This window comes from Lepus europaeus, chromosome 4, assembly GCF_033115175.1.
Source record: "Lepus europaeus isolate LE1 chromosome 4, mLepTim1.pri, whole genome shotgun sequence".
In the NCBI taxonomy this organism is placed as follows: Eukaryota; Metazoa; Chordata; class Mammalia; order Lagomorpha; family Leporidae; genus Lepus; species Lepus europaeus.
Genome location: NC_084830.1, coordinates 165,114,005 through 165,127,450, shown reverse-complemented (window position 1 = coordinate 165,127,450; position 13,446 = coordinate 165,114,005). Strand labels below are relative to the sequence as shown.

Below are 13,446 nucleotides of genomic sequence, written 5' to 3'. Positions count from 1 at the left end.
GCTGTAACTCACCTGGGACACCACACCCCGCTCTTCCCTCAAGCTCACAGGGCTATGCCCAGGAGCGACCCAGCTGGCAGCCTCACCCTTTCCCTCTTCCGCTCTACAGGTGCCTCAGCCCCCAAACTCTCCGCCCCCAGCAGCCAGTGCCTCCCACAGCACACTCCAGGAGCACTGACCCCTCGGCATCTCCACCTGCCTGTGGGGCCCTCTAACACCCCTCACACGGCCTGGCCGGCTCCATCTGGTCCTCACCCTCCCTTGGCCCCTCTCCATGGAGAGCCCCCATTTCAGCCTGCTCTTCTCTCCCTGCCCACCTCTTCATCTTTGCCTCCTTCTCCTCTTTCCCCCAACAGGGACAGTAAGCATTCCTGTTACAGAAACTATTTTATTTAAATAAAACCAGGGCAGACCATCCCCCCCACACACAGCCAGGTCCTCCCTCCCTGCTCCCCTCCACGGCCACCTCAAACCCTGAGGCTCTCATCGTGACCACCGTCTTCCCACAAGGAGACAGCTGCAACCGAGCAGGGCCCACGGCTTCCCCTACACTGGCTCTCCCAAGGCACCCAGATCCTGCTGGCTCCCCTGGAGCCACACTGGGCACCTGAAGAGCTCCCTGAGCAGGGTTGAGCCCCACAGTCCAGCCCACCCCGCCCCCGCAGCAGGGGACACAAGAGGCTTGGCAGCCTACCTGAGCACCCCACTCCAGGACCCTGGAGCAGGTGTGGTTGGGGAAGAGCAAGGCAGAGCAGTTGAGCACCAAATTCCCTGACGCGCCCTGCAGGAGACTGGAGCTGCGGCTCAGCTCCTCTACCCAAGAAAGGCAAATGCAGCCCCATAGCCAGAGTGATGGCAGGCCACAGCCTCTGTCCTCACCACACCCTGCCCCATAGGGACCTGCCAGCCCCTGAGGAGCTGGGAACCCTCCCTGTGCTGGTGTGGGCCTGGCTCTGCTCCAGGTCAGCAGGGGGAGCATGGACAGAGGGCCTTCCAGAGGTGCACACACCTCACGCTTACACACGGCTGGGCAGGGACCACAGCTGTGACATCTGGTTCTCCACTCTGCCCCGCACCCATCTCTTCTGCCCGCTCCTGGGCCTCCTAGACCATGCTCCCTGAAAGAGACACCAGGCAGATGGAGGGAGAGAGGGAAGCCAGAATGGGAGAGCAATGGTGTCAGATGGACTCCAGGAGCCAGCAGGATGGGTGAGGCATTGTACAGCTGCCTCCTGAGGGACCTGGGAAAGGAGACCTCAGGGAACACAGGGCCCCAGAGAGGGAGGAGAAGCTTGCGGGCCTCCATCAGCCCCTGGGGGGAGAGTCCAGCCTGCATTCTGGCCACAAGACGCTACAGGCTGATGCTGCGCTGGTGGCGCCCCCCACGAACTCCCCCGTCGCTGCCCCGGCGGCCCCCACTCCGGGGTCCCAGCTCTTGGCCATCCAGGCTGGCATGGTCCGAGAGGCCTCGCAAATGCTCCACGGAGTCGCACTTCTGCAGGTCAGAGGCCACAGTGCGCAGGCTCAGCAGGCTCAGTGTGTCCGTGTCAGGGCCTGGGCCGGGCCCCAGGCTGCTGCCCTCCTCCAGCCCCCCACCCTCAGCCCCCTCGATCCCGCTGTCCCCGTCCTCGACGCTCTCAGGCCCAGCCTCTGCCCCCACAGGGGAGGAGCGCCGTGGGCCAGGTGGGTGGAGAGGCAGGCCCCGGCGGCGCGCATGAATCTGCTCGCTGATCTGCTCCAGATTGCGTAGGGCCACCGAGTAGCGGGTCTTAGCCTGGGCCACCTGCTGCTCCAGCTCTGTCACCTTGGCCTTGTGCTCCTGCAGAGAGCGAGGCAGGGCGTGATCTGTGGCCACCTCTCCCCGAGTATCCCCACAGGCCTGCAACACCTCACCACCACCCTGGCTCCCCATGCTGTCCTTGGCCACAGTCCAGCCAACTTCTGACCTCAGTCCCACCTTCCAGAGACTTCTGCCAAGGCTTCAACCATCTAGGGCAGCTGCTATTCCCCATCCCCTGGTCCCACCTAGTCCCACTGTAGCTTGCTTGTCTCCCTTCTGCAAGCATATTCCACAAGCACGAGCCCTGGTCTGGCCTCCACGCCTGCAGGGTCAGCCTGAGCACAGGTGTCCCTGGCCTTGCCCTGCCCACCCCACCAGGATGGCCCAGAGGGGCACACCAGCGGCCCCTCCACCCGCCCTCACTTCCCACACATGCCTGGCTTCCCTTCCCTCTACTGCCTCCCACTCAGCTACCTCCAGGATCTGGCTGAATTGGGCCTTGAGCTCGAAGTAGGGGCGGCTCTTGCCGATGGCTCGCCGGAGGGTCTTCTGTAGGGCTTGGACCCGAGCCTCCGCCTGCTGGCACAGCCGTGTCACCCGCTGATGCTCTCGCTCACCTCGAAGCCGCTCCTCCTCTGCCTCATTCACCTGGCCCAGGGGGCAGAGGACACACATCACTGAGCAGGGACCCATGCTTCTGGTCAGGTGCCGATCTAGGGGCGCCTCAGGGAACCTGACAGGAACGTCCTTTGCAACCCCAGGACACAGGAATGCTGGGGTGGTGAGCCTCAGTGGAGTTTCCTTCCTTCTCTTTGGGATCTGCAGGAGACCTGGTGACCTTCAAGGACCAGGTCTTGGGTACATGGTGTGGTAGCCACCTCCTCCCTGGGCTCTGCCAGGTGTCGCCGGCACAATCCCACACCTCTCCCCAGCTTTGCTGCTGCCTTGGAATGGCGCTCGCACCCACTCTACCCTCAACACCTTGCACATCACAGCCACCAACATCCTGGGGGTGACCTCAGTGCCAGCAGTTAGGGTTCAAGGACAGCAGGAGTCCCTGTATGAGAAGTCACAGCTGTGTACTGGGTTCTCACACCTTACCTGTGCAGTCCAGAGCCACACCTGAGCAAGGGAGCAAGTGATGACCTGCCACCTTGTCTATGGGGCAGCTGACTGCACCACACTCTGGGCAAACCTGCACCAGAGCCCCCCTTCAATGCCTCCTCCGACCTGCTGCGCTCCAGCCTGCAGGGACCCCAGGAGCAGTGGCTGCTCTGTGCGTGCAGCATGCAGAGAAATGCAGGACACGTGGCCAGGAGCAGTCACTCGCCCCACACAAGCCAAAGGTGGCAGGAGGAGCCACTGCCAGAGACCCTGCTGCTCCCCACCTCCCGGGTCCTCTTTCCAAAGCTTCTCAGTGAGACAGAAACTGTACTTAAGAAGTCAAGGTATCTTGACAGCTAAGAATGCTGAGCCCAGGGTGCCCACCAGGGATCAACTGTGTGGCCTGGTCCCACCCCCGCAGCCCAGGCACGAGTGGTGCCCAAGATGGCACTCAAAGGCAGAGGGACTGGACTGTGGGAGGCATCAGAGCCAAACAGGGTAGAGGGCTAAGAATGCGTCGGCCTAAAACTGAGTCAAAGTGAAGGGGAGGAGGGTTGGGGAACAGGGGACGAGTGAACAGCCGAGGTGAGGAAGGGAATGAATGGAACACAAGGGTTAGGGCCTGTGCAGGGCCAGCCTTACCTTGCAGGTGGCATGGTTGAGCATCTCCTGCCACGTGGGGTCCAGTCGGTTCTTGTCGGCCATGACTCCCTGCTCAGCCACGAACACCATCTCCCGAGCAGCATTGTGCATGCTCACAGCCCGTTCGTACCGCAACGCTGCCTTCTGCGTCTCCTGCTGAGCCTGCAGGCACCAGCCGTCAGGACACGGAGCCGGGGCAGGGGGGGAGTCCCGCCACCCACAGCCACCCTTCAAGGGGGTAAGGACAAGGCAGAGAGGAAGGCCAGCTGGCAACATTAGCTTTGTTTCCCAAACTGTGTTCAGGATGAATGCCACCAGGCAGACCACCATCAAAGGACACGTCACAAGGGTGTGGGCCAGGAGAAGTAGGCAGAGAGACAGACAGGATAAATAAAGACAGACACCACGTTCACTGCAGGGTGAAGCCCAGCTCTCAGAGGCTGCTCCCTTCTGCCCAGGGAGGACAAGGGGAGCCAGACCACATGCAGCTGAAAGGTGATTAGCACCGTGGGCCTGCTCTCACAGCAAGTGTGCCCCTGGGGCCGTCAACTCCACAGCCAGACAAGTGTCAGCAACATTCAACAAAGCCACACGTCTGAAATCCAAACACCTGAACTCGGAAATGCTCCCAGCTCCAAGACTGCGAGAACCAGCAGGATGCCCCAGCAGATAATTCCATTCATTTCTGTTTCGTGCATGGAATTATGGAGAATATAGCCTGAAGCTACCTTCAGGCTGCGTGAGTAAGGTGTAGAAACAGAAAACAGAAATGAATTCTGTGTTCAGACTCAGGTCCCCTCCCCAAGATAGCTCATGAACATTCCAAAATAAAAAAGTTAAAAAAAAAAAATCAAAAACAGCTCTGGTCCCAAGCATTCAGACAAGGGGTATTCAACCTATACCAACCAAGCAGAAACCTAGATACAAACCCAAATAAGCTTCTACTACAGGAACCAGCCACACGAGCAACAGTGCACCGAGCAGGGGGAGCTGCTCGTCAGCCAACAGCATGGGTGTCTACTTACATGGAGCCATTCTGGCAGGATATATGCTAAAATGACCTACTAAATGGTTATCTTTGCTGTATTAACTTTCTTTAAATTTTCTCTATTTAATGATGCTGTGACACCAGGGAGGCCTCCATGGCCAGAGGGACTGCTTCCGGCAGGGCTGATCACTTCCTGGACTGAACCCCCAGTAACTCCATCTTCCACAGGCAGTCTGACCTGACCACGGCCCAGACTCCCCAGCACTTCCTTTACCTGGCTCACACCAAGCCGTACCTCCCAGGCCCTACACCACCCCAGGTCAGGAAACGGACAGCAGATCGCCCCTAGAGCCCCCACCCCGGTCATCCAAACCAGCCAACCCTATATTTCAAAGTCTGCCTTCCCCACCCCGCAGTTACCTGGCTCACACCAAGCCGTACCTCCCAGGCCCTACACCACCCCGGGTCAGGAAACGGACAGCAGATCGCCCCTAGAGCCCCCACCCCAGGGTCAGGAAACGGACAGCAGATCCCGCCCCTATAGCCCCCACCCCGGTCATCCGAACCGGCCAACCCTACAGTTCAAAGTCTGCCTTCCCCACCCCACAGTTGAGGCTCTGAGCCAAGCTTCCTTCTTGGCTGCTGTCCCTGACTGACCCAGGTGCGCCCCCATGTGGCCAAGCGAAGCACAGCGGGTCCCTTCCTGGGGAGTAAACCTCAAGGCAGCCATCCCTGTGCCTGTCACTCACTCCGCAGATTAAACCAAGTTCCAGTTCACAAGGCTTGAAATGTGCAGGGTAGGATTAGAAGCAATTTTGTTTTTCTTCTTGTTATAGCCTTCCGATGGGGAACACAAATGATTTGTGTAGAGGTGAGGCATGAGCAAAAAAATGCTGCAGAAACAGACATGGCCCACAGGGAAGTAACAAAGGACAAGACAAGATGAAGACAGTAGGATGTCAGAGCAACATCTGGGAATCAGATACACCATGGAGCCTGGTTCCTCACACACACACAAGACTCTCAAGCATCATCAGGAAGCCGAGCCTTGAGCACGCCCCATCACTTCCTAGAACGTGACTCCGGGCCTGTGGTGATACAGGAACCTCCCAGCCTGCAGAGCTGGCTCAGAGCAGAGCCAGGCCTGCAGGGCACTCTGCATGCAGGTCTGGAACCCCGTGCCACAGCCCGACAGACATGAAGGGTCTGAGGCCAGGCTCTGTGTGCAGCTCAGAGGCCATACCTCTTTAGCCAGCCGCCGGGCCTCGTAGTAGGGCCGGGCCTTCTCAATGCAGCTCCCGAGCTGGGAGCCCTGAGCGTTGAGCTTCCTTGCCGACTCCTGCAGGATCCTCCGATACGTGGTCCTGGCCTCCTGGCAACGGGACAGGGTGGAGGGAAGGCAGGTGTGGGTCCCGGCCCCTCCTGTGTCTCAGCCATGCCCCCGCCCACCACTGTCTCGATGTGGGAGGGACAGGAGAGACAGTCCCAAGAACACTCACATCCAGCTGCAGCTCCACCTGGTTGATCTCCTCGCTGGCCTGGTTCAGATGCTCCAGCTCTTCCTGCCATGGAGAGGAGAGGAGGAGTTAGTTCTGGGGAAACTGCACAGCCTGGCCAATGGCAGACAGGATACCCAGCTGCAAGAAAGGGCAGAGGCTGACGGGAGGGAGATGTGGAATGCCTCGTCAGAGATCCAACACACAACTTCCTGGAATCCTCACAGTTCCACCTCGCATCAGGGGTAAACACCCACTTTTTCCCATTTCAGGGATAAGGAAATCAAGGGTTGGAAAATGCAAACTACTTTTTTTTAAAGATTTATTTATTTATTTGAAAGGCAGAACTACAGAGAGGCAGAGGCAGAGAGAGAGAGGGAGGGAGGGGGAAGAGAGCGGGGGAGAGAGAGAGAGAGAGAGAGAGAGACAGAGATAGGTCTTCCATCTACTGGTTCACTCCCCAGTTGCCAAAATGGCTGGAGTTGCACCAATCCGAAGCCAGAAGCCAGGAGCCTCTTCTGGGTCTCCCACGCGGGCACAGGGGCCCAAGCACTTGGCCCATCTTCTACTGCTTTCCCAGGCCATAGCAGAGAGCTGGATCGGAAGAGAAGCAGCTGGGACTCGATCCAGTACCCATATGGAACGCTGGCACTGCAGGCGGCAGCTTTACCTGCTGAGCCACAGCACAGGCCCCTGCAACACTATTATGCACACAATGCAATGGCCATGAGCTCTGAGCTCTCCTGCTCTCTATCAGATGGCACCACTTCCTCCCACTTCCTCCCGCCCAGAGCAGAGCCCCTCCCTCAATCCACGTTGCTTGCACACTTATCAGCTCTTGGACTCTGACACCGAGAGGGCACAAGGCAGGGACCCTAAGGAAGCCCAGCCTGAAGGCAGCAAGCCCTCTTAGTGCATGAAGGGTGTGGGGGGGGCGGGCGCCCTCTGGGCAGCAGCAGCCTAGAGCGCCTGCCTCCCAGCCAGGACTCGACAGAGGTTCACAGAAGTACCGGGGAAGGGATGCAGACAAGCTGGCAGGCGAGACCAGCAGGCTGGGGAGGAGACAACAGCCTTTCTCAACGGCACAGGTGCCACACAGGCCATGGTACAGGCAGACAGCAGGCCTAGGAAAGGAAAGCCCAGGGGGGCTGGGGAACAGAAGCGGAGGTTGCCTGCAGTATTCCAGCTGGGAGAGAGCAGACACCACGGACACGCAGGACACAGAATCCCAAGGTCTGGCGGACATCAGAGCAAGACCAAGAACAGCACAGGCCCCAAAGGGCCTCTGGGCCTACTTGAGCTGTGTGTGATGGCGACCCCAGGCCCTGACACTGCAGATCCCCGGGGAGAAGGGAGGGGCTCAGGGAGAAGTTACCAGGCTGGTCTGACTTCCTTGAAGTCAGAGAGCTAGGGGGAGGTGGGGTATGCTGGCCTCAAGTTATCCTCCCCCCCCCCCCCCCCCCCCCGGGAAACACCTGAGTTCCCAGAGCTGCTGGTGAGCTGAGGACACTCAGAGGAACAAGGCCGCCCTGTGCCGAGGGTGATGCCCCAGAGATGCCTGGCACTCAGCTACAGAACCCTCTCCAAGCACCGCAGCCTGCTGTCCAGACATGACCGACCACCATCCTGTCCCATTCACGCAGCGGTGACCTGGGCCCCCACCTGGCTCCCTCGGCTCTCTAGCCAGCTGCAGAGGGGCTGGGTAGGCTCTGGCGATCCCGTTCAGTTCTTTCCTTTCTAAATCCCCAGCTCCGCCTTGAGTCAGCAAGAACACAGGCCACGAGCCAGCACCCTTGCAGGAAAAGGTGTTGATCGCTAAGGGAACCAGGAGTGAGGCTGGGAAACGTCTTCCGGAGGGGCAGCTGAGGTTTTGCTCAGGATGCTTTCCAGCCGGCTGCCCAACAGGACACCCTGAGTCACTCCGGCCACATTCAGTTTCCTAGCAGCCATTTCTCAAAGTAGAAAACAGGTGAGATCACAACAATATGTTTCATTTAACCTAATACATATCCACAGGATTATCATCTCAGTGTATAGTAAGCATAAAATAATACTATCAACCATGCTTTCACTTGTTTAAAAAAGTAAGTCAAAACCCACATGCAGGGCCCAGCACTGTGGTTCAGTGGGTTACGTCACCGCCTGTGAAGCCAGCATTCCCTATCAGAGCACTGGTTAGAGTCCTGGTTGCTCCACTTCTGATCCAGCTCCCCGCTAATTCAACTGCGAACGCAGGACAAGATGGCCCAACGGCTTGGGCCCCTGCCACGCCCATGAGATCCCAAGGGAGTTCCTAGTTCTTGGCTTCTGCCTGACCCAACTCTAGCTGTTGGAGCCATCTGGGGAGTGAGCCAGTGGATGGAAGATCTGTTACGACCCTCACTCTCTGTGCCTTTCAAATAAATAAATCTTAAAACAGCAGCAACAGAACACATGCCCTCAGCTTCCATCTCAGCTTGGACAGTGGCTCCTGTACTGGATGATGGGGGAGCGGGAGGTGTGGGCGGGAAGCCAGATTAGTCACACAACTCGGTCCACAGAATGACAGCAAACCTCTCTGAACCACGGAAGCCCACAAAGCTCAAAGACCCCAGAGGAGGTCTGAGGGTGGCGCCAACACCACGACACATCATATCAGCTGACCCCAGAGGAGGTCTGGGGGCGGCACCGACACCACCACACCCCACATCAGCTGATGAGCTCACTCCATAGACCCCAGAGGAGGTCTAGAGGCAGTGCCAACACCACCACACATCACATCAGCTGACGGGCTCACTCCATAGACCCCAGAGGAGGTCTGGGGGCGGCGCCGACACCACCACACATCACATCAGCTGACGGGCTCACTCCATAGACCCCAGAGGAGGTCTGGGGGCGGCGCCGACACCACCACACATCACATCAGCTGACGGGCTCACTCCATAGACCCCAGAGGAGGTCTAGAGGCAGCGCCGACACCACCACACATCACATCAGCTGATGAGCTCACTCCATAGGGCCCTCAAAAAGGCAACTCCCATCAGGGGTAGGCCCAGCTGCAGCAGTGCAGCTCAGGCCTGGGTGTCGGGCTCTGTGAGAGAGGAGGTGACCGGTCCCTCCAGCAGCCCTGCCTGGAATACTTTTCCAATCCACTCACTTACAACGGTGCTGGCAAGTGGTGAGTGTCTGGTCTCACTTTTCTGACACTGTGACCAACCTGCTGGAACTGAGGCTGTCCCAGGACGGACCCCTTGGGAGAGGAGTGCTGGAAACGGACAGGCCTCGGGAACGGGCACACACTGACCGCAGGGGAAACAGGGAGTGGAGAGGCTACAGCTGCGTTCTCATCAGCAAAACGAGCTCCGAAGGTCAGGGCCCGCTCATTTCCATGGCCCAAAGTGCCTCCAGTTCTCAACCCCAGGTCACGAATGTCTCAGCCTAAGCTGTCCTCCCTGGAAAAGAACAAGGTAGCCGACAGCGGGAGCAGGCATGATCCTTCCACAGGAACCAGCACCCCGACGGCATCCCCAGCAAGGAAGAGCAGCTGTCTGTGGAGCTCTGCACAGGGGTCGCCCGGGGACAGAGGAATCCAAGGGCCAGGGCAGCAGGGGAGGGGGCTCCAGGCTGCAGCACTCCCAGGGCAGGGCGAGGGGAAGCCACCGCGCAGGCGGGGCACCACCTGGAGCAGCACACTCCGTGGGGCATGCTCTACGAGGGACTCGTGGCCCCGCTACAGTGGAGTTCAGAGAGGACAGAGTCTGAGTCAGCGTGCACCAGTCAGGGGTGAGCCAGCAGCCAGCAGCCAGCGGGGAGGGCGACCTTCCCGGGGCACACCAGGGCCTTCCGTGGCTGCCAGGCCACGGAGCTCAAGGCCCCACCTACTGCAGCCATCGAGAGGCTCAGGCCGATGAGGCTGGGGTGACTGTCCTGTCACCAACAGTGCTGCACCAGCACAGACCCCTGCACCGTCCCTTGTAGAAGGGAGACAAGCGGCTGAGCGCGTGCATCCACACAGCCAAGGAGAGCATGCCCACCACGAAGGGGAGCAGCCCGAGGCCCACGCCAGCACCACCCTCCTCTCCCCGTTGCCACCGGCACCCTCTCTCAGGAAGCCAAGGAGCAGTGTGCAGGACACGGAGACCTCCCCAGTGAGGTGGACAGCACAGAGACACAGCCTGTAACCTCCCCTCGAGGACACCAGCCTGCAGCCAGGGGCCAGTGGTCTCCCAGCCACTCCGAGAGGCCTCCCGGTAGACACGGGAGGATGAGCTCTTGCCTGCGAGGAGTTCAGGAGTCTGACCCTAAGGGCAGCCATTTCTGGCAGCTTCAGAAAATATCGCAGCCAGCCCCCACCTTCGGAATGCCCTTGACCCAGGGGGCTCCACCCTGACTGCTCACGGGACCACTCCTCACCCTGCCCAGACCACGCATCCTCGTGTGGAACTCAGGAGAGGGGGTTTTAGTTTCCCTGTGATGGGTTCGTGGGTGGGGCCCACTAAATACACCGATACCTGGACAGCGCTGAGCAGCATTACCAGGGCAATGTAGTCTGGGGCACTGTCAGCACCAGTGGACCTCACACACCCTCATCTCGGTGTCGACCGGGAGTCCAACACAGGAAAGTGAAATGCCACCGCTCCTCCACAGAGGGCGTCCCTGGCACCGGCTGCCTCTTCTCTGGGCAGGGAGCTGTGGAGGGTGCAGCCCTCTCGCCACGCCTGTGTCACTGAACGAGCAAGGCTGCAAAAAGGCCTTTCCTCCCCAGGCCACCCCCAAACTCCACACAAGGCCGCGAGGTCAGCTGGAGAGAATGGCACCAGCAACTGGCAGCCCGCACCCGGCAGAGCCGTCAGATGCCAGACCGTCCCACTTCTGCACTGAGGACGGCCCTGTCAGCACTGTGCAGGGGATCGCATCTAATTTCAATTGATTGTATTCACGTGGCCACACGCGGCTGGCGGCTACCTTTTTGGACAGCGCACTGTACATCTCTTCCTTCTCTTCCGTTTGCCTAAGCAGCCGCTAGAAAAGCAGACAAGGAGCAGAGAGCAGAGACCCCGGGCCCCGCCCTGCAGACTGCCCTGTGGTGAGGCAGGCCACAAACGCTGCAGGGAGCCTCGACAGGTGCACCACACAGCCTCCTCCCCGGAAACAGTTCTTCCCCAAAGAGCTGAGTGCAAACTTCTACCAATGAACAAGCAAGAGGTTTGGGAAGAGAAGAATTAGGGTCCTGTATTAGATCAGAGTGAGAACGGGGTGAAGCAGCCGGATCTCCCTCTACAGAGGAAGAAACCGAGGAGCTGCCCCAAAATCACAACCCACGGGGCTGGAGGCTGTGGACGCTCAGCCCGAGGCTTCTGCACTGCCACTTCTCTCCTCAGTGGCCAAGAAAAGATCTGGAGAAACTGTGCTGTTCCCACAGTGTCCAAAGGGCGCGACAGAAAATAAATGACCGACTCACTCTGGAGACGGAGGGCTCGCCACTGCTCCATTAGCAGCACGGACACAGAACCGAGCCCACACCAGCTCTGGTTCTCTGGAACTCACTGGAGGAACCCAGTGCAGGTCTGCTGACAGAGGCCCAGGATGCTCCCGCTCACCCGCACAGGGTGAGTCCCTTCCACAACACCAGAACCGGGAGATGCACTCTGGGCCTTGACCACCCAGAGCCCCTCATCATCACCTGCCCCAGGGACCCTCTCACCCAATCCTGCGACACCACAGCCCAGCCTCAGCTGGCCAGGTGGCTCCTCTTCGGGGATCTGTCTGTCCCACCAACCAGACTGTGAATGCTCCAAGGCAAAAAAACTGCTCTTGCATTCCTTTGGTAGATCCACTGTCCTCAGAGGCGAGAATGTGCAGTCAAAATGGACCATGACTAATACAAATCTTTACAGGCCAAATCATGATGCTACCTCTGAAGCAGCAGCAAGCCTCACCATCCACAGATGTAAACATCCCTGGGCAGCACTTCCGAGAAGGCAGGAAGAGGGAAGAGTCCCTTAGCCTCAAAACTGCCTCTTCACCCACCCAGCGACTCACACAGCGTTACTGATCCACCAGCCCTGCTGGCTGCGGGAAAGTACACGCCATGCCCTCGCCCCCTCCCCACCCCCACCCGCAGAAGTGTGCTTCTGCCTCTGCCTTCCACTGGGTGCTCTGCTTCTTCAGGGACACGAACACCATGCGCTGCAGGCACCCCAGCTGGGCCTTTCTCTGCAGTCCACCGCACTCCGGACACGCAACGTGACACCTTCCCAAGGACCTGCTGACAAGCTTGGTTTCCCTTCTGCCCGGCACGTGGGGGCACAGGTGTCAGGCTGCAAAGCTGGCCCTCTTCTCACCTGTATCCTAGGGTCCAGTTCTTCCTCCTCCCTGGGGGACAACTTGGCCTCGCCGCTACCGCCTCCACCTCCTCCCGGCTCCTCTGCGCCTGGGCTCCTGGGGACTTCATCCTCCACAGCCTCAGGCCGCAGCTCCCCCTGTGGGGTCTCCCGCCCCCCTGGAGCCTGTCTGAACTCTGCCATGCGGCCCGGGAGAGGGCAGAGCCCTAGGCACAAGGCAGGACTGCCATGCTGGGACCAGGGCCCCAGCTTGAGGCCTGCTGGGCTCTGGATGGCAGAGGCGGCAGGAGGCAGAGCCTCGCAGCCTAGAGGCGGGACGTCACGCTGCCGGTGGGCTTGCTGGAGCTAACGCCTCGTCCGCGCGGACCTTCTTCCCTCCTCACCACCGGGAGTCCACGCAGGGAGACCCGGAGCTGCTGCTCCGAGGCAGGGGGCACAGGGGGCCTGGATCCTGGGCCGAGGCCTGCAAAGAGGAGCACCATTCGGGAGGGTGGAGGCGGGCGGCGCCTCCAGGCTGTGGCGGCGGCGGGAGAGAAGGCTGAGCCGGAGCAGAGGCCGCGGGGCGGGCGTCTCTGGGGAGCTGCAGGGGAGACAAAGGCCCGGCGTCTGGTCCAGTCCGCCTCAGAACCGCGGCCACCAGCCCCTCCCGACCTCCCGCCTCCCAGTCCCACCCCTGCAGTCCCACCTGCGCCCCCGCCACGTCCCTTCCGGGCCCCCAAGGGCTCCAGGTCCGACCCGGCCCCGCGCCAGCCCCTCTCACCCCAACCGACACCCGCACGCCTCCCTCGGGGGCCCGCTCTCCCGCGCCCCAGCCCCGCCCCACGCCCCTAGCCCCAAGCCTGCGGAGCCGCCCTGCCGCCGCAACCCCTCCGCACCCCCAAAGCCCTGCCCCAGCCCTGCCCGCGTAGGCGCCGCGAAAGCTCCCTTCGTAGCCTTACCTCAGTTTACCTTCCCGGCCGCGGAACTCCGCGGCTGCAAACAATCTTCCCCCGCCCTGCTCACAACAAGCCGGCCCAACCAAAACGACCGGGCCGGCCGGAAGCGGAAGTGCCTCACCGGGTGACCACGCCCCTGCCGCGCCCCCGCCCGCGGGGCTTCATGGGGGTTTCCGGG

At 60.4% G+C, this 13,446-nt stretch overlaps 1 protein-coding gene across 1 annotated transcript; it reads right to left on the bottom strand.

The window, feature by feature from the left end:
• Nucleotides 1–405: 405 nt before the first annotated feature.
• Nucleotides 406–13,380, bottom strand: SH3BP5L (SH3 binding domain protein 5 like). The gene is made up of 7 exons (XM_062189341.1): nt 13,272–13,380; nt 12,334–12,913; nt 6,014–6,076; nt 5,758–5,886; nt 3,527–3,688; nt 2,255–2,428; nt 406–1,819 (listed from the first exon to the last, which is right to left on the bottom strand). Exons 2-7 carry the CDS (start codon nt 12,514–12,516, stop codon nt 1,352–1,354), a joined length of 1,179 nt encoding a protein of 392 aa, XP_062045325.1. The 5' UTR covers nt 12,517–12,913; nt 13,272–13,380; the 3' UTR covers nt 406–1,351.
• Nucleotides 13,381–13,446: the final 66 nt, after the last annotated feature.

What these genes read in the sequence shown, in the direction of transcription:
- SH3BP5L (XM_062189341.1), bottom strand. Translation starts at nt 12,516, where the DNA reads ATGGCAGAGTTCAGACAGGCTCCAGGGGGGCGGGAGACCCCACAGGGG. An exon ending in CCCGGCGGCTGGCTAAAGAG is followed by an intron (nt 3,689 to 5,757) that starts GTATGGCCTCTG and finishes TGGTGCCTGCAG; the next exon opens with GCTCAGCAGGAGACGCAGAA. An exon ending in AATTCAGCCAGATCCTGGAG is followed by an intron (nt 1,820 to 2,254) that starts GTAGCTGAGTGG and finishes CGCTCTCTGCAG; the next exon opens with GAGCACAAGGCCAAGGTGAC.